Source organism: Cyprinodon tularosa, unplaced genomic scaffold (assembly GCF_016077235.1).
Source record: "Cyprinodon tularosa strain WSP-4 unplaced genomic scaffold, ASM1607723v1 ctg374, whole genome shotgun sequence".
NCBI classification, from domain to species: Eukaryota; Metazoa; Chordata; class Actinopteri; order Cyprinodontiformes; family Cyprinodontidae; genus Cyprinodon; species Cyprinodon tularosa.
In genome coordinates this window covers 218,207-237,780 of record NW_024039090.1, presented here as the reverse complement: position 1 = coordinate 237,780, position 19,574 = coordinate 218,207, and the positions used below count along the sequence as shown (strand labels likewise).

The 19,574-nt window shown below is 36.4% G+C and overlaps 1 protein-coding gene across 1 annotated transcript; it reads left to right on the top strand.

Moving 5' to 3' along the window:
* Positions 1–2,746: 2,746 nt before the first annotated feature.
* On the top strand, positions 2,747–12,401 carry ppiab (peptidylprolyl isomerase Ab (cyclophilin A)). The gene is made up of 5 exons (XM_038296649.1): positions 2,747–2,907; positions 7,438–7,468; positions 11,666–11,754; positions 11,834–12,006; positions 12,077–12,401. The coding sequence occupies exons 1-5, from the start codon at positions 2,839–2,841 to the stop codon at positions 12,210–12,212; spliced, it is 498 nt and encodes a 165-aa protein (XP_038152577.1). The 5' UTR covers positions 2,747–2,838; the 3' UTR covers positions 12,213–12,401.
* The last annotated feature ends 7,173 nt before the right edge of the window (positions 12,402–19,574 follow it).

Sequence of the window (19,574 nt, the reverse complement as noted above, 5' to 3'; positions counted from 1 at the left end):
ATCACAGCAAATATAGCAAAGCAGCAGCAGAAGCATCACATGCAGGTGGACACTTTACTGGACGTCTGACCTTTATGTGGACAAGCATCAAAAATGAAGCAGCAGAAGCTTTTTGTGCTGCTTCTAGTGCTTACGGTCTGAACGTAGCGTTATTTATTAAAATAAGCAATAAGCAACTCGATTTTCTCCGCCATTGTTGCAGGAAAAGAAAGGATAGGGTAGCTCCGCCCAACGCGCATCAGACCCACTTTCCCAGCGTGCAGCTAAAGCAGCAAAGATGCTTCAGCCATGCATCAGGACAGCAGAAACTACTAATAATTCAATGTGAACAACATGTTTATAATTTACAATGCAGCATTATAAGGAGCTATTTAAACAGACGGTAAGCAATATAGGATGATGATAAAAGGTTGTGTTATATTTAATCCTTTACTATTAAAAACGCACTTATATAATAGAAACATTATATGATTGCAGTAAACACAGATATAATGATGCAGGGCAGCCTCAGGGTGAAGCAGCCGCCCCTCACTGCAGCATGATGGAAGAAATGTGCATGGAATGTTACCCTAAAATTAGGGCAGCAACTAATGATTATTTTACAAATGAATTAATCTGTCGATTATTTTTTCGATGCATCGATTAATAATCAGATAGCCAAGGTCCCTTAAAGATGATATTTTACAAAATGAAACCAGGTGAAACAGAAACGTTTCCTCTTGAGGAGATCTGGATGGAGAATAATGAAAGGCAAAACACTTTCTTAATCTTAAATGCAAAATGTTTACATGTTTTTGTATAATTCCTGCTCTAAGTGGGTCGCTCTGTCAGCTAAAGGCACATTTTAGCGGCGCTATACTCCAGTTACTGATTAATCAGTTACTAAATTAGTTAATGATTATTTAAATAATCCATTAATATTATTAATTGTTTCAGACCTAGATAAAATACATGAAATGGGCGACACAAGAGTAACTACAGCCCAGATGTACAACCTGTATAGTGAGGTTAATACTTCAAATGCTCAGTTTCAGTTCCACTTATAGTTCCAGTGCACATGTAAAACAATACATGTATTTGCCGTCCCTTGAATGTATTATTTTGCATGAAACAGAGAAAGCATACTAGATTAAAAAATAGATAAATAAGAGTGGGTTTTACCTCTGTTTACCTCTGCATGTTTCTATATCTTCAGAAGAAAACACAGGATAAATCCACATATTATAGACTATATTTGGTTAAATAGACACTGTCTTAGTCGCTGGTACATTTAAATGCAAACCTTTTCAAAGTGGAAAAAAAGTCCTAATTCCACATTCTTCAGAGCCAGTGATGCTTTAAACATTGATAAACTACATCTAGTGTGTTTAGTGCTTATAAGATTTGCATTAATGTAGCAAGAAATGCTGCTGTTCCCTTTAAACTAAATGTGTCCTGATGCTGACATTAAGCATAAAAAAGAGCATGCATATATCTGCAAAGGACCAATGACATCAGACCAATGAAACTGAAGACCAATAGCATCCCTACCAAAGTTTAAATCAACCCTACGCCCTTTCTCATAGGTACATGTGACATCATAAGTAACAGATACAAGCGTGAATCACAAATATATGAGCGTGTACTAAAGCACGCTGGATGTAAAGGTAATATTTTATCATATATTTGCAAGAATAGTTAAAAAGGCTTAAAAATGAAGATATAAGATGTTTAAACCTTAAGCTGTTACACTTTTATCTTCAGATGCATTAAAATAAGATCTATCTTTTATATCTGGGCTCTCCAGGACCACAGGTAGCTATTTAGATCTGACAATCTGATAGAGGAGTCTGGCTTTGAAGGTTGTCACTTGACACTTGCTGGGATTTGGTGTAAAGTTTCTTCAGAGGTGTCCCTGAATGCAGAGACGTGAATCGACTATTTCTCAAATTTAAGGGATAAAGCTTAAAAGGAGAAGATGATGAGAAAAAGAGAGCAGAGAAAGTGTGGACTGCTGGAAGAACTGCGGTGAACTGTTGAAAGAAAAGTGAAATGGTGCTCAAAGATGACCCTGAACATTTAGAGGATGTTTGGCTCAACCTGCTGCTGTGAAGCAGGATTCTCCACCATGAACAGAATCAAAATAAATCTGGATCCAGGCTCAAAATGAGCTCCTTGATATGTGCTTTAGAATGGCTTAGTCTCCATTCAAACCCAGGTTTAAAGCCTTGCAGGGCAGCATAAAGCCCACTGCCAACATTAAGACAGAAAAAAGAAAGAAAAATCCGGTCAGTTCAGGTGTTTTAAAAAATATATGAATCAGGAAATAATCTATATACACAACTGAATGATTGTTGTTCTCTACTTCAAAAAACACTTGTTGATGTAATAAGTAGATGTAAAAATAAAAACATTTTCTATTTTTATTTTATTTAAAAATTTTTATTTCAGTTTAAAGTAACACCTTTACTGGTTGATGATTTTCTTTATTCGGAACATGCTGATTTTTAATTGGTTACCCCTGATCTAAACGATCATTTTAAACAAAGATTAAACAATTTCATTATTTTATATTTTGGCAGAGAATATTTTACTCCCAGCAATTCACGTTTTTTAACCAGTTTAGTTACTAAATTCATTCCCTAGAAAGCTTTATATCATAACCCTTTCAATAAATGGCTGGTTTCCTTTAATCCCGCCTTCCTGCGCTCCTATTGGTCCGTTCTGATGTCATTCCAATTAAAGGGTTATTAATTGGCTGCCTGGCAGCTCTCCTTCACTCGTGAACCAAAATAAGCAGAGAAAACAGGAGTTGGCTTTCCGCGCATCTTCCTGGGCTCTGTTCAGAGGCTGAGGACCATGGGGAACCCCAAAGTTTACTTTGACATCAGCATCGATGGCGGGAACGCGGGGAGGATCATCATGGAGGTAAAGCTGCTCAACATTTTCTCTTTATTTAGACAAGATCTGATAACATCCATGCTGTCGCTCCTCCTGACACCAAAAGATCAGAGCAGGAAAATACAGATCATGCAGGAAACGCCCTTCATCATCATCATCATCATCATCATCATGATCATCAGCTCTCCATTAAACCAGCCCAGTAAACAATAACATGGAGAATTGCTGCATTTATTTACTCCATTCATCCAGTTTATATTATATTTGTTAGCTAAATTATTATGAAAAATTTCCTCTTTGCTTATTTATTTTTATTTTTTTTTTGTAGAAGTGAAACATTAGAAACATTATTAAGTAAATTACTTAATAATGTTTCTCTTAATATTGACTTTATTCTTGTAATATTACTAATATTACAAGAATAAAGTCAATATTAAGAGAATAAAGTCCTGAAATTACAAGAATAAAGTTGTAACATTTAGAGAATAAAGTCGTAATAATACAAGAATGAAGTTGTAACATTACGAGAATAAAGTTGTAATATTACGACAATAAAGTTGTAATATTACGAGAATAAAGTTGTAATATTACGAGAATAAAGTCGTAATATTACGACAATAAAGTTGTAATATTACGAGAATAAAGTTGTAATATTACGAGAACAATGTCGTAATATTACGACAATAAAGTTGTAACATTATGAGAATAAAGTCCAAAAATTACGAGAATAAAGTCATAAAATTATGAGAATAATGTTGTAATATAATAAGAATAAAGTCATAACATTACGAGAATAAAGTCCTAATATTAGGTGACTAAATTAATAAAATTACGAGAATAAAGTCGTCATATTACAAGAATAAAGTCATAATATTATAAGAATAAAGTCGTAACATTACAAGAATAGAGTCGTAATATTACAAAAATTAAGTTATAATATTACGAGAATAAAGTCATAACATTACCAGAATAAAGTCGTAATATTAGGTGACTAAATTAATAAAATTACGAGAATAAAGTCGTCATATTACAAGAATAAAGACATAATATTATAAGAATAAAGTCGTAACATTACAAGAATAGAGTCGTAATATTACAAAAATTAAGTTATAATATTACGAGAATAAAGTCATAACATTACCAGAATATAGTTGTAACATTACGAGAATAAAGTCGCAATATTACGAGAATAAAGCCGTAATGTTACAAGAATGTCGTATCATTACGAGAATAAAGTCGTGACATTATGAGAATAAAGTTGTAATATTACAATAATAAAGTCGTAACATTACAAGAATAAAGTCGTAACATTACGAGAATAAAGTCAATGTTACGAGAATAGAGTCGTAATATAATAAGAATAAAGTCATAACATTACGAGAATAAAGTCGTAATATTATGAGAATAAAGTCGTAACATTACGAGAATAGAGTCGTAATGTTACAACAATAAAGTTACAATATTCCGAGAATAAAGTCATAACATTACGAGAATAAAGTTGTAATATTATGAGAATAAAGTCGTAACATTACGAGAATAAAGTTGTAACATTACAAAAATAAAGTCGTAATATTACAAGAATGAAGTCGTAATGTTACAAGAATAATGTCGTATCTTTACGAGAATAAAGTCATAAAATTATGAGAATAAAGTTATAATATTACAATAATAAAGTTGTAACGTTACGAGAATAAAGTCATAATATTATAAGAATAAAGTTGTAATAAGACAAGAATAAAGTCAGTATTACGAGAATAAAGTCATAACATTACCAGAAAAAAGTCGTAATATTATGAGAATAAAGTTGTACTATTACCAGAATAAAGTTGTAATATTACAACAATGAAGTCATCATAAAACCCGTTTCAGAAACAAAGCTTCAAACTCCGACCAGCAGATGACGGCCGACCAGCTCCACCAATCAGCAACCTGAGTCCACTTTGACCTTCTGCCCAATTTGATGCTGCTGCTAAAAGAACCATCATCTTGGGGGGAACACTTAATATCATAAGCGTTCTGATGGCATTTTAGAGAAAGGATTTTTATCAAAAGCATGATTAATGTGCACAAGTGAGTAATACCTATGTTAACCATACATGTAAAAGGAGGCTTATGGGGCAACCCTGGGCAACTGCCTAGATTGCCTAATGGTAAATCCCCCTCTGCCTGGAGAATTAATAACCAATAAACAGCTATGGACATTTTTACAGAAATGGATATTTGAAAATAGCAGCAACATTAGAGATGACAGCAGTATGTTATTTAACTGACTAACGTAGAAACTATGCAAAAGCAGCATGAATGTAACAACTTATTGAGGTTGTTGGGAACAGTGATGTCTCTAGAGTCTTCCAGCTGCTGGGAGGAGAGATCTGTGATAACGCTCCCTGGTGCATGTAGGGTGCATTAAATTTGAAGATTTGTTTTTTGTCTCTTAAATCCAGAGGAAGACCAGCTTTTCTTAAAGGAGAAATTAAGTTTTTTTGGGGTTTTTTTTCTGCAAGAAACAGACCTTCATGGTTTTATGGTTTTCCTTCATTTTTTATATGGGAGCATGTGAGGGAATTAGCTGCTCCTGTCCTACAGCTGCTGCTCCTCTTTTCTGTTTTTACTCCATCATTTCGCCTCATCAGAGTTCATTTATTTAAATAAAGAAGTTGGAAAAATAAGCTGTGATGTTAAACTGATTTGCTATATATATATATTTATATATCTATATCTATATCTATATCTATATATATATATATATATATATATATATATATATATATATATATATATATATATATATAGCAAATCAGTTTAACATCACGGTTTATTTACAGAAATATATATATATTTATACAGGTGCTGGTCATAAAATTAGAATATCATGAAAAAGTAGATTGATTTCAGTAATTCCATTTAAAAAGTGAAACTTGTATATTATATTCATACATTACATACAAACTCATATATTTCAGATGTTTATTTTGTTTAATTTTGATGATTACAAATGACAACAAATGAAAATCTCAAATTTATCATATCAGAAAATTAGAATATTGTGAAAAGGTTCAAAATTGATGGCCCCTGGTGCCACACTCTAATCAGCTAATTAACTCAAACCACCTGCAAAAGCCTTTAAATGGTCTTTCAGTCTAGTTCTATAGGCTACACAATCATGGGGAAGACTGCTGACTTGACAGTTGTCCAAAAGACGACCATCGACACCTTGCACAAGGAGGGCAAGACACAAAAGGTCATCGCTAAAGAGGCTGGCTGTTCACAGAGCTCAGTGTCCAAGCACATTAATAGAGAGGCGAAGGGAAGGAAAAGATGTGGTCGAAAAAAGTGTACAAGCAAGAGAGATAACCGCACCCTGGAGAGGATTGTGAAACAAAACCCCTTCAAAAATGTGGGGGAGATTCACAAAGAGTGGACTGCAGCTGGAGTGAGTGCTTCAAGAACCACCACACACAGACGTATGAAAGACATGGGTTTCTGCTGTCGCATTCCTTGTGTCAAGCCACTCTTGAACCACAGACAGCGTCAGAAGCGTCTAAAGAGAAACAGGACTGGACTGCTGGTGAGTGGTCCAAAGTCATGTTCTCTGATGAAAGTAAATTTTGCATTTCCTTTGGAAATCAAGGTCCCAGAGTCTGGAGGAAAAGAAGAGAGGCACTTCATCCACGTTGCTTGAAGTCCAGTGTAAAGTTTCCACAGTCAGTGATGGTTTGGGGTGCCATGTCATCTGCTGGTGTTGGTCCATTGTGTTTTCTGAGGTCCAGGGTCAACGCAGCCACATACCAGGAAGTTTTAGAGCACTTCATGCTTCCTGCAGCTGACCAACTTTTTGGAGATGCAGATTTCATTTTCCAACAGGACTTGGCACCTGCACACAGTGCCAAAGCTACCAGTACCTGGTTGAAGGACCATGGTATCCCTGTTCTTAATTGGCCAGCAAACTCTCCTGACCTTAACCCCATAGAAAATCTATGGGGTATTGTGAAGAAGAAGATGCAATACACCAGACCCAACAATTCAGAAGAGCTAAAAGCCACTATTAGAGCAACCTGGGCTATCATAACACCTGAGCAGTGCCACAGACTGATCGACTCCATGCCACGCCGCATTGCTGCAGTAATACAGGCCAAAGGAGGCCCAACTAAATACTGAGTGCTGTACATGCTCATACTTTTCATGTTCATACTTTTCAGTTGGCCAACATTTCTATAAATCCTTTGTTTTTATTGGTCTTCAGTAATATTCTAATTTTCTGATATGATGAATTTGAGATTTTCATTTGTTGTCATTTGTAATCATCAAAATTAAACAAAATAAACATCTGAAATATATGAGTTTGTATGTAATGTATGAATATAATATACAAGTTTCACTTTTTAAATGGAATTACTGAAATCAATCTACTTTTTCATGATATTCTAATTTTATGACCAGCACCTGTATATATCTATATGACAGTTTTCCTGAGATGAATGAAAATCTTGAATGTTTTCCTATTTATTGAAATTAACCCAAACTATGACTGTGATCTGTTTTTACTCTGTTTTGCAGCTGCGAGCAGATGTGGTCCCAAAGACCGCAGGTGGGTGACCCCAAAAAACAAACCTTAACAGTCTAAAGAAGAACTGCTGCTACCTTAATCCCCCCCCCCCCCCCCCCCCCCCCCCCGCTCACCATGGCTCCGTGTCTGATTCTGCAAATGTAACATCCGATCTTATCCCCAGAGGTTTATTCCTCATCTGTTGTCATGGTGATGCTGAAAGTGGCCTCTGCATGCCTCAACAATAAACATGAGAGTAAATACTTCCTGGAGCTGTTAGGAGCATCTACAGCTGACAATGATACAGATAAGGAGGAAAACAAAAGAAAAAGAAACAATTGCCTGTATCTGTTTGTGTTTACAAGTCCTCAGCAAGTCAGTTAGAGCAAAGGGACTCGTAATCAGGACGTTCCTCGGAAGTGAACCTGCATGATGCATTAGCGTCTGACTGTGTCTGGAACCATGTTGCTATTCTTAGTCACATGACCTATTTACTGGGTAAGTGCAGGAAGATGGCCTTTATGCTCTGAGTATTCATAAAGAGGTTTCAGGACTTTCTGTTGGCCACAGTAAGGCATTCATCACGCTACATTCAGCCGCATGGATGGAAAACTCCTGCAGGAGACAGAAACATGGATATAAAATGAAACATATGGGGTGAACTAGCTGCTAATAGAATAAAAGTGTACGCAAACATGTCTGAATTTTTAACAGTAATAATGTAATTAAGGAATATTGTCAAAAATGAATAATGTAAATAGATGTAGGATTCGTATTTGTTCCTTATTTTTCAACCTGTTGATGGATGTGAAATCAATCTTTATCTGTGAGAATTCAAGTTTTTAAAGTTATAAATAGAGGTTAGAGAGTTACAAATAAATTGTAAAAAAATTGACTAATATGAATCAAAAATTTACAAATCTAATAAATCTGGGATTCATACTCCTAAATAAATGATTTATACAAAAAAATGACTGCTTCTTATTTAATTAGTGATTTCTTCTTGCAAATATGTCATTTCTACTACATTTATTTTCTTCTAAATTTGAGTTATATCCTTAAACTTGTGAATTTGTCTGTTTTACTGGTCTAGTTGCAAACTTTCTGATTTGTATTCACAGCTTCGGATCCTTAACCTGACTCCGCCAGATGGATTTGCTCCGCATATCCATCTGGAAACCTTCCTTTGAAGTAATTTTGGGAAGGTGCGAAAATACTGGTTAGCTGATTGGCCTATGTTGGTGATAGACCGGCCAAATAAACCAATCAGATCAACGAAGCATATGACGTACTAACAGAGCGACAACGAAAACAGAACCACAAGCCAGGCTACTCTTGCCGAAACCAGTCGGGAGAAGAGCAAAAACATCTTTTCCTCTGAGAAAAGCCTCCAGAGCAGTGTTTTGCTCTTCTTTCAGTGAAGAAATACTCTGTAATTCTGATAAAACTTGCTGGATAGCCACGCTAACGCTAGTTTCATCGGCTGAAGCCGCCATGTTCTTTAGACTGAACTGTCGTGCTTCTCGTTGCGTCAACGCTGATTGGACGTTCGTTTGGTGAACGGCTCCAAAGTTTCTTTAACGGAGAGTAGCCAGACTGATTAGCGAGTGAAATCTTGAAAACTCAGGAGATCAGGATGGTCTCACGAGGCTATCGGATCCTGTGATTCCAGAGAAAATCTGATGTCACATGTATCTATAAGGCCCAAATATAAATCCTAAATTAGATTTTTTCTATATTTATTCATCATTCAGAAATTCAGACAACTATGCATACATTTCTTATCTTAAACCATAAGCACGTATCACAAATTTAGGAGTAAGAATCAGAAAAGTGTAAATCACAAATTTAGGAATATACAATAAGGAGATTCAATATGTAGGTTTGTTAATCTTATTTATAACTCCTCTCATAAAACCTGAGTGAAATGGAAAAATAGCACCAGAAAACAACTAATATTTATAAACAAATTAATGCCTTGTATAACCAAATGAAATATCCCGTCACGTCGATACTCAATTTTAGAAGGCTTATTATATAGAACCTTTTAAAACAGCTGAAGAATCAAAACAGAACCTGTAGGTCACCTTAAAGGCCAAACAGCAGATCTGTCCTTAGAAACAGCCAAACAAAATGACCCATCAGGTTTAAAGAGAACACATCCAAAGGAGATCCTGATTCACGTACCCGGCACAAAGCAGTTACTCATCTGCCCTCATTTCCCCTTGTCCTGTTCAGCATCATGTCAAGTAGACTGGATTACTGGCTGCCATAGTTGTGCTGGACAGGTTTACTTTACCAATATAAAGCCTCCCTTACTACCCAACCCTTGAGGATTGATTTATTCTTAGTATACTATATACACTCTTATGACAACATGGTGTCAACAGATTCTTAGAGGGGCTGTTCCAGCGTAATTACTTCTACACTAATGACTAGAGTTGGTAAAAAATGCTGCACTGGTCCAAATATTAGCCATTAATGGAAGCTTGAATATGGATCTTAAATACCTAGAAATATAGCAGACATGGTGAAGATGAAGAAATGGGACAGGAGGCCTCTGATTGGTCAAATCTACATCCACTCTACAGTATGTATATTTCCTGGTTGGTACCTTACTAACTTGTTTTGTTTGTATGACCACCATTGTGGAAAACGACTCGTGAAGATGGACCAGCTAGAAGAGCGAGGTGGGCAAGAACGCTGGGACCCTTTTTCCACCTGGATCCCCGCTCTTTTTCGATTGTTGCACAAACTTGCCCCCAGTTCCTCACCGCCTCGGCCGCATCTAGACCCACAGCTAGTTCCTGATTGTCTCTCTTGCGTTGTGGAATAACATAGTGCAGACCACGCTTCAATATTGGGCATTAATCAAAAAATATCTGCAACAAGCTCACTGCGACCCACTGCTGCGGGAGAATAACCAGCCCTTGAGCCTCCGATTGCTTCCTTTTAGCATTGGTCCTTCATGGTTCCCCATGTAGGTAATGGGCCCACAGGGGGATGGCCTTGGGTCACTTCTTCAAACTGGCGCTGAAGAAGACCTGACTACCAAGAACGTACACCGATCCTCGGCCATGACCTGTTATCCAGAGCCTTTTTATCTTTAGAGACTCTAAGAGGGGATCTAAGCCCCGGGAAATATAGGTTCTGGGATCATTAGAGGACAGAAACTCCTTCGTTCTATGTATTTCAATGGCCCTTATGACCATTTACACATCCCGCTCCCACGGTTCTTAGAGTGGTTCGGTTGTGTCTGGAACGGTCTGGTTAAGTTTTGCGTGCCCAGAATCATCACTGGAAATCATGTAGCAAGGTAGGGAAGCTAGTGTTTTTATGACTGTCGGAAGTTTTATGAGTTTATGACTGTAAGGAGAGGACGTGGTCTGCTAATGTGCTCTTTGTTATCTGAGAACGGAGCCAGAACTGAACAGCGCCGAGATCTACTGATGAACTAGTACCAGGTTAACGCGGTTCGGTTGTGTCTGGCACGATCTGGGTCAGTTTTGCGTGCCATTTGCACTCAGCAGTTATCCGATCTCAGAGGGTTTTCAAAAACGAAGTATAAATGGGGCTTATGTTTGTTGGCTGGCCTAGGAACCCCTTAGACTTCTGCCAGATGACCTGAAGGAAGTGTCTGGGGAGAGGAATGTCTAGGACTCTCTGCTCAAGCCCAGATTCCTTATTCGCCGCTCCTGTCCGTGTTACGTCAGTTGGAGACTGCCTTTAGGTGTGGGTGATAAGAAACTACATCTGCGATAACACTGTCAAGCCCCGCTCCAGGTTCTTTGACATCCCAAGAGAGCACGTGCGAGAGACCCGGGCAAGGCCAAGCAGCAGAGAAGATAAGGGGGTGCTCCTTATTTCGACAGAGAGCTTGTCCAAGGAGGGTGACCTTTGGAGAAGATACGAAGAATGTGGAGCTGTTCTTATTAACTAACATATCGTCATTACTCTGTTTAGTGAACTTGGAGAAAAAACAAGAGGATGATGACGAGTATGAGCTGGTTTTAAATAGTTAGTTTGAAAGAAAATATCCCAACCTTTAAAAACCTGTGGTCATCTGATTTTTGGATTGTTTTCGGATTGTTCCTTATGCAATTAGAACAAATCAATTGCTTGATCTAATATACGATCCAGGTAGATTGCAAACATAAACAATATCTGGTCTCTCTCTATCTGGTTTTGTTTTTGTGTTGCAGTTTATGTTTGCATTTATTTACTTTTATGTTTTGGTAGAAAATTTCCGTGCCTTGTGCACCGGCGAGAAAGGATTCGGCTACAAAGGTTCCAGCTTCCACCGCGTCATCCCAAAGTTCATGTGCCAGGTAGACGTTAGGCCATTTGAAATGCTTCGGCCCAATGGGAACGACTGCTAAACCCTAAAGACTTCTTCTCTAAATCTAGGGCGGAGACTTCACCAACCATGACGGCACCGGGGGCAAATCCATCTACGGCGACAAGTTTCCTGACGAGATCTTCCAGCTAAAGCACAAAGGAATGGGGACGCTGTCCATGGCGAACGCAGGGCGCAACACCAACGGCTCCCAGTTCTTCATCTGCACGGCTTCCACTGACTGGTGAGTCCCGTCAGTTTCAGCTTCTTCCTGGTTTTTGCTTCGCATACTGATCGGTCGTTCTGCTCTGCAGGCTGAATGGGAAGCACGTTGTGTTTGGCAGCGTTGTGGAGGGAATCGACGTTGTAAAGGCGATAGAGAAGCAAGGCACAAAGAACAGCACCCCTAAAGCCAAGGTTGTCATTGCTGATTGTGGCGAGCTAAAATAGAGCAGGGCGGCTGTCCAGCTCTCTCCATGTAGACCCGATGGGTGAACCCGAGTGAAAACCTGTTGTACTCCTTGTCTACTGTGTTCAAATTACAGCTTTGGAGTTTATGTAACCTCTCCCTGGTAAAAAGTATTGGTTATGTACATGGATAATACTGATGGTGTTAATAAAGGCTAGAAAATGCAGACACTTTCATGTTCTTTTTGTTAAAATAAAGCAGAAATTATTCAACTTTTTTACTTGACAACTACATTTTCCATAAAATATTTTCAGGAAAAAAACAACCTAGAACTAAATGAACATTTTAAACCTCAAAAAGTCAGATTTGGTCCTTCTTGTTTCTATGATTTATAAAGAACATGATCGTCACCTACAGCTGATTGTTTCAGCAGGGTTATGATTCTTTACCTTAAGAGAAAGTTAATTTGGTCTCTATTGTGTCTCTTGTTATTGTCCTGTTTTTAGTGAGCCGCATGAGCTGAAATCCCACAGATGTGAAATACATCCCTTACAAATGTTAACATTTTTGTACATATATAACAAAATAAAATGCCATTTACTTTTTAGGTAATAAAAAAAACATTTATATAAACCTTACATGATGCATGTTGAATTTTTATAATAAAAAAAATACATAATCATCAGGTTTATGTGCTTAGCATTAATAAAGTATTTATACTCACAATTAATACTAATAAGCAGAGGTGGGTAGATTACCTAAAATGTATTCAAGGAAAAGTAGCTGTAATTAAATGTATTTCTACTCGAGTAAAAGTAAAAAATAGCTGTCCAATGAAGAACTTAAGTTAGAGTAAGAAAGTGCTTTGGTTAAAAGGCTAGAGAGGTACTGAGTTTTACTACTTAAAATGATATAAATCAGACAATTATACATGATGTACAAATTATTGTTAAGTATGTTATTAATAAGTACGAATGCTAAAGAGTGTATTTATTTATATAAAAAGTGTACATACTGTGTAATGAAAGAAATTATAAATTTAAACTTGTATTTCAAATAGCACAAAGCTGGAGACGAAATAATAAATAAGACTAAAATGATCATTTATCCATCCATCCATTTTCTGACACGCTTTATCCCAAGCCGGTTCCTGGTTCCTATCTCCAGCTGTCTACGGGCGAGAGGCGGGGTCAACCCTGGACAGGTCGCCAGTCCATCGCAGTACATTATAATTTAGATAAATAAAATATTGATTTTTGATTTATAAAAAGCTGCACTGTGGAGGAAGTGGCTGAGAGGAGGGTGCTGTCCAAGCTTCCATCCATCATGGGCAACACCTTCCATCCTCTGCACCAGACTGTAGAGGAGCTGAGCAGCTCCTTTTGTATAAGACTCTTATATCTTGTCTGTAAAAAGGACAATCCCGCAGGTCATTCATCCCTGCTGCCACCAGAATCTACAGTGCACCACTACAATGGCAATAACTTCTGCAATTACTATTTAATAACCTGTGCACTAACCTGTTTCTTTATATTTGATAGCCAGTGCAAAAGTTATATAGATAAATACCCATGTAAATACCCTGTATAACAATCCTGCTTTTAAAAACAAGCTGTCATATATACAGTATATATATATATATGTATATATATATATATATATATATATATATATATATATATATATATATATATATATATATATATATATATATATATATATATGTGTGTGTGTATGTATGTATTGTATATATGACAGCTTGTTTTTAAAAGCAGGATTGTTATACAGGGTATTTACATGGGTATTTATACTATATATATATATATATATATATATATATATATATATATATATATATATATATATATATATATAGTATATATGACAGCGTTTTTTTTATTTTATTATTTCTTTTTTCAATTTCAGTTTATTTTCATGACAGCTGATATATTAATAATCAGGGCTACCTTTATGGAAATCAAACAACAGCTTTTATCTATTTGAAATAAATACTCTCATTAATTAATTTTAACTCAGTATAATTGATTAATTATTAATAAACCTGACAATTATGTATTTTAAATAAATACACTACATTAAACTAATGGATATATGTTTCTGAATCTTTATCTAATAGGTTTATGTTGAATTAAAAAAAAAATGGAATTTATTATGTAATAAATTTACAGAAATCTTAAAATTTGGGTGAAATATTTCTGTGATATAAATATAGATATACTGTATATATATACATATATATATATATATATATATATATATATACAGACCCAATTCTGTGTCGAATCAGATGTTTGAAAAGTGAGCTTCTCAGGAGTGACAGCGGTGACAGCCAATCACACAAGAAAAGACAGTGGGCCAATCAGGAGCTTGTGGGCGGTCTAAATTCAGGGAAGCGGGCTTCAGTTTAAGCTGCGGTTTTCCGCTTGGTCCTAGTGCTTGATGTCTCTGAGTTCACTGTAGCGTTTAATTTGTGTTTGAACATTTAAACGTGCAGGGGACTAAAACGGACGTTTTAAAAAGTGCAAGGGACATGTCCCCCACACCCCCTCCCGAAAATTACGTCCATGGACGCACTGTATGTACTTTTTAACACCTTCTTTTTGACTATTTGAGCTAATAAAACGAGTAAATCTCTCCACTGTGAGATCGGTAAAGTCAATCAATCAAACAATTTTTATTTTCCTAAGATCCTAAAAAATGCAGATTCATAGTGGAGGCTGTGTTTTTATTTATTCATATATTAGTGGCAGTAGCCTATAGTATTTCATTTGTTTAGGAGAAAACAGATTATATTATCAATCATTTCTTTGATGAAGGTATTTAGTAAATATTCTGAAACTTTATTAACAAATAAAGTTAAAGACAATAAGGAACTTTTTACAACAGCAAGTGGGAAAAAAGCTGAAATTCGACACAATAATAGTGACTGATGGTGAAATCCTTTGGTGATGCTGAAATCCAGAGCTGACGACAGATGGACTGAACCTGGATCAGACCTGAGCTGTGGATCTCTGCCATTCCTCCACCGTTAACTACAAGCTGCCAGTTAGGATAAAAAAACATTGGTGGCTTTTGGACTCCACTAAATGGACAGGATGTTATTTAGTTGTTTCACAAAAAATAATTACTTGTGTAAAAAAACAAAAAACAAAGTGAAACATCTTAAAGACACTTTTTTATTACATATTCATCAGCGATTACAGCATTTATCAAAAAACAAACATAACAATGGTTGTAGTTTTCCCACAGTAAAAAGACCAAGTCGAAGAACACAGATTAAGGCATGAAAAACCTGCTTCTCCACCTCCCAGGAATCAAAGAGTGGTATAAAAATAAATCCCCTGGAATCCCAAGTTTTCCCATCGACTGGTTTCTGCTGGAAACCACAGGGATAAAAAAAACAGGAACCGAGACCGACGACAAGTTACATCACAACAAAATCACGTTACAAAACGTACCACAGAAAGCTGGAAATCACAATGAAAGGATTTTATTTTAGTGGACTGTCATCTTTATGTTAGTAGCTTAGCTTATTCAGATCAGCAGGTAACGCTGTTAAAGGACATCATGTATGCTCCTCTGGCACGAGGAGAACACTGAGCGGAAGTAACATCAGACCTTTGAAGTTTATCCTAAGCTATATCGAAACACCGTCGCTTAGATAGCCTCGTAATGCTGTTAGCTTAGACTCAACATCGAGATGGTCAACGTTAAAATACGGAAGATGCCGTCTGAGAACGAACACAATGTAAATACAGACTGATGTACGTTTCCTGTTCCTCCGTTTGAGGCAGTTTACAGACGTCTTCTGGTTCTTTATGTGGAAAGCAAACATTTTCTAGGGGTCACCATGACAACGATGCTACAAAGGGATGGAGGCATGAGATCAAATAGTCGTTTCTGAGCTACGTTAGGATGCCGACCACAACAAAACACTGAGAAACACTTTGTTTTTTACTGTTTTCCAAAACTAAAAACAAACATAAATAAACCAATAGACTGTTTTATACAATCTGTTAGTGAGGATGTTAAAGCTGCATAGTCACGTTAAATTTATACACCAGTAACTCACTCTGGTTGTACACAAATTATTTTTGAAAGATTACATATCATATTAGATACTGTTACAGAACCAACAGTGCTTTTTTTCTAACTTTAAATCATTAGAGGAATCTTAAACAGCATTGTATAAAATATTGATAACTTTGCTGAGAGATTTTATGCATTTTCTGACCTTATCATCAGATATGCTCAGAGCAGTCCAATGAAAGATGATTGCACCCTGTTTATCTGTTTATCTGTTTTTATTTTGATTTCTTTAGATTAAGCACTATATACTATATAGGTAGAATAAAATGCAACAAGAGCCAAAACTAAAACAATGAATAAATTCAAAGTGCTGGAAGTTGGGCAGGGATCGCATTTCAGGGATCAGCTGGCAGACTTGTCAAGTAACACCTCTGCCAGTAAATCTTTGAGATCCGGGTGGATAATAGTAAGTGGTCCTCCTAATCGCCAATCATTCTGGTGATATTCCAAAAAAAGTAACTTTGTTTTCCAAGTATGAAGATGTTTCGCTTCCCATCCACGAAGCTTTTTCAATTCATAATGTCTGGATTAGCATTGAGCTAAGCTACATAGAGTAGCCCAAACAAAGCCTTGTTTTGGCTTAGAAAACATGCGAATTGAACTGGAATTGATAGGATCTGGTTTATATGGGTTTTTTTCAGGCTCGTCTCCTGTGGAACCACCTACCAGTTTTAGTCCGTAAGACAGACATCCCGTCTGCTTTTAAGGCTAGGCTTAAAACTTTCCTTTTTGATAAAGCTTATAGTTAGAGTGGCTCAGGTTATCCTGAGCTATCTCTATAGATATGCTGCTATAGGCTTAGAATGGTGGAGGACATGGGGAGCATTTTCCATCATTCTGCTTGATTCTATCTCTATTCTCCCACTCTGCAGAATCTGTTAGTTCAATCTCTAACCTTCTGCTCTCTCTGCTTTTTCTCATAGTAGCTTCATCTGGTCTGTTTTTGTTTGGCTGTGACTCCATCCTGGAGAGAAATATCATCTGGTCTGCTGCCATCAACACCTTTAAATATAGATGATAGAGTTTGGCCTGTTTTTCAGTGTTTAGTCCTGTTTCTTTTACTGTGACTAACTGGATGTGCTCTCTTTCATCCCATTTACCATGAAAACTGGCTCAGAGCTCATCTGTTTAACTATTTCTTTCCCAAGCAGAGCCAGTTGTGGACTAGTTTAATTTTGCCTTTTCTAACCTAGAAAATATTTAATAGATCAATGCTTCAATTATCATTTTTGTATGTCTGTTTCTGTCTCCTTGAACCCCAGTCGGCCTCAGCAGATGGCTGCTTACTCTGAGACAACATGCAAATTCTAGGCCATAACAAGGCTTTTTTGGGCTACTTCATAAAGCTAGGAAATCAACGCTGATACAGTCATTTTGAATTGAAAAAGCTTCCTGGATGGGAAGTGAAATGTCTTCATACTTGGGAAAAAAAGTCCAGTGGATTGTTTTTATTTTCATTTTTTGAATGGCTATGACCTGTAATGAAATTGCCCACTGATTTAAACCCGTAAATATCAATTTATTTAACTGGACTGTATTGGTGAAAACCTTTTTCACAGACATTATAAAACCAAGAAACTTAAGTCTAAGGAAATTAACATCCAGAATTTGAGAAAATGTTTCCTTTAATAGGGTAGTGCAGTAACCAGTATACGGTTTAAATCTCTGCTGCTGCATTACTTTTACTTTTTTACTTTAAGTAGTTTTAAAAATGGTACTTTTACACTTTTACTAACTTTTATAAAAGTGTTTTTAAACAGTAGGATTTATACTTCTACTTGAGTAATAAACATAAATACTTTTCTGCCGACTGGGTGCAAAAGAGTGACATTACAGAAAGGATGTAAACACGTTGCATCTCCCAGCAAAGTAATGTAGTTTGGTAAAATTTTTATAAGTAGTGACAGAAATAAGCAAATTAGATCCCTTTTCATAAAGATGGCGACGCCATGTATTTCTGGTTGCAATCTGATGGTGCGGACTCTGCCGCAGGTACAGAACGGAAAGTGACAAGGCTCAAAAGAAACATGAAAACACTATCAGGATGGACGCTTGCTTATATAACAAGACAAATGTTTTTTGCTTGTTTTTTTTTTTTTATTATTGGCATATAACATGACTATACCCCTTTAAATCCTGGAAAACAGCAGTGACTGATTAACTTAAAGATTAAAATTGTAAACATTGAAAAATTGTAATGCATGGAGGGGTTTCAAAATAAAAACATTAATAAACCCCTAATTAATCCACAGGATTTAAAGTTATTGGGTTTTATGCAGGAAACTCCTAAAGCTGGACTTTGGTATCCAGTGTTTGGAGGGACGGCAGTTTAACATAGAACAGACCTTTAAAAGTCCAGTGAAACTTTTCCTCTTCAAGTGTTTTTCTCTATAACACTTCAGCTCAAGTATCGGTTCCCCACAGTCAGTTTATGTTTGACTTTTTCTATTTAAACACTGTAGGAGTCTAAAATTCAGCAACAATACAAGCAAATGTGGGCGGAGTCTGTTCTGCTACCAAAGTCGACCAATCAGAGCAGAGAAACTCTCCATCTCCCTAAGATTACATGTTTAAGAAATTTAATTTTGGTATTCATGCTGTATCCTTTACTTTACAAATCCAAAAATTCATATTCTTTATGTACATTTTTTAAATGTTTATCTTCTGTTTATCGCTGATAAACAGCAAAAAAAAATACATTTCTAACACTATAAGAGGTGTTTCTGCAGAATGGCAATAAACCTGATTCTGATTCTGAAGAGGATTAGAGCCACTGAAAAAAAAAAGTTAACTGAATTTTATTTCAGTTTAATATAGGAAAAAAGTAAGAATTGTGACTTTAATCTCAGAATTCTAACTCTAATCTAAGAATTCTGACATTTTTTCTCAGAATTCTGACTTTAATCTCAGTATTTTGGATCTTAATGTAGATGGGTACCATGAAGGAAGAGATGTGGAGCGCTCAGCCTCACTGACAAAGATGAGAGTTGTTTGGGAGAGCCAATAACACATTGGTAGAAAATGATGAAATTAGGTGACTTTTTTATGTGCCCGAGAGATCTCTGGTGATGCTATTTCAGTAATGGAAGAGCAGAAAGTGATTAAAACAAGAGAGCTAGTCTCCAAAACAGACATGGCTATGAATTGATGCTAACATGTTTGTTAGTTTTGAGATTAAAGTCAGAATTCTTTCAGGACTTCTGTCTGTGTGGTTTGTTTTTTGTGTGTTTGTCTTCCTTCCTCCACCAGGCGTCGCCTGGTCCTGATTCACCTCCTCACACACCTGCTAGGGT

Coding starts and splice junctions, on each gene's coding strand:
- ppiab (XM_038296649.1), top strand. CDS start 2,839: ATGGGGAACCCCAAAGTTTACTTTGACATCAGCATCGATGGCGGGAAC. Junction 11,755..11,833: donor TCCCAAAGTTCATGTGCCAG/GTAGACGTTAGG, acceptor CTCTAAATCTAG/GGCGGAGACTTCACCAACCA. Junction 12,007..12,076: donor TGCACGGCTTCCACTGACTG/GTGAGTCCCGTC, acceptor TCTGCTCTGCAG/GCTGAATGGGAAGCACGTTG.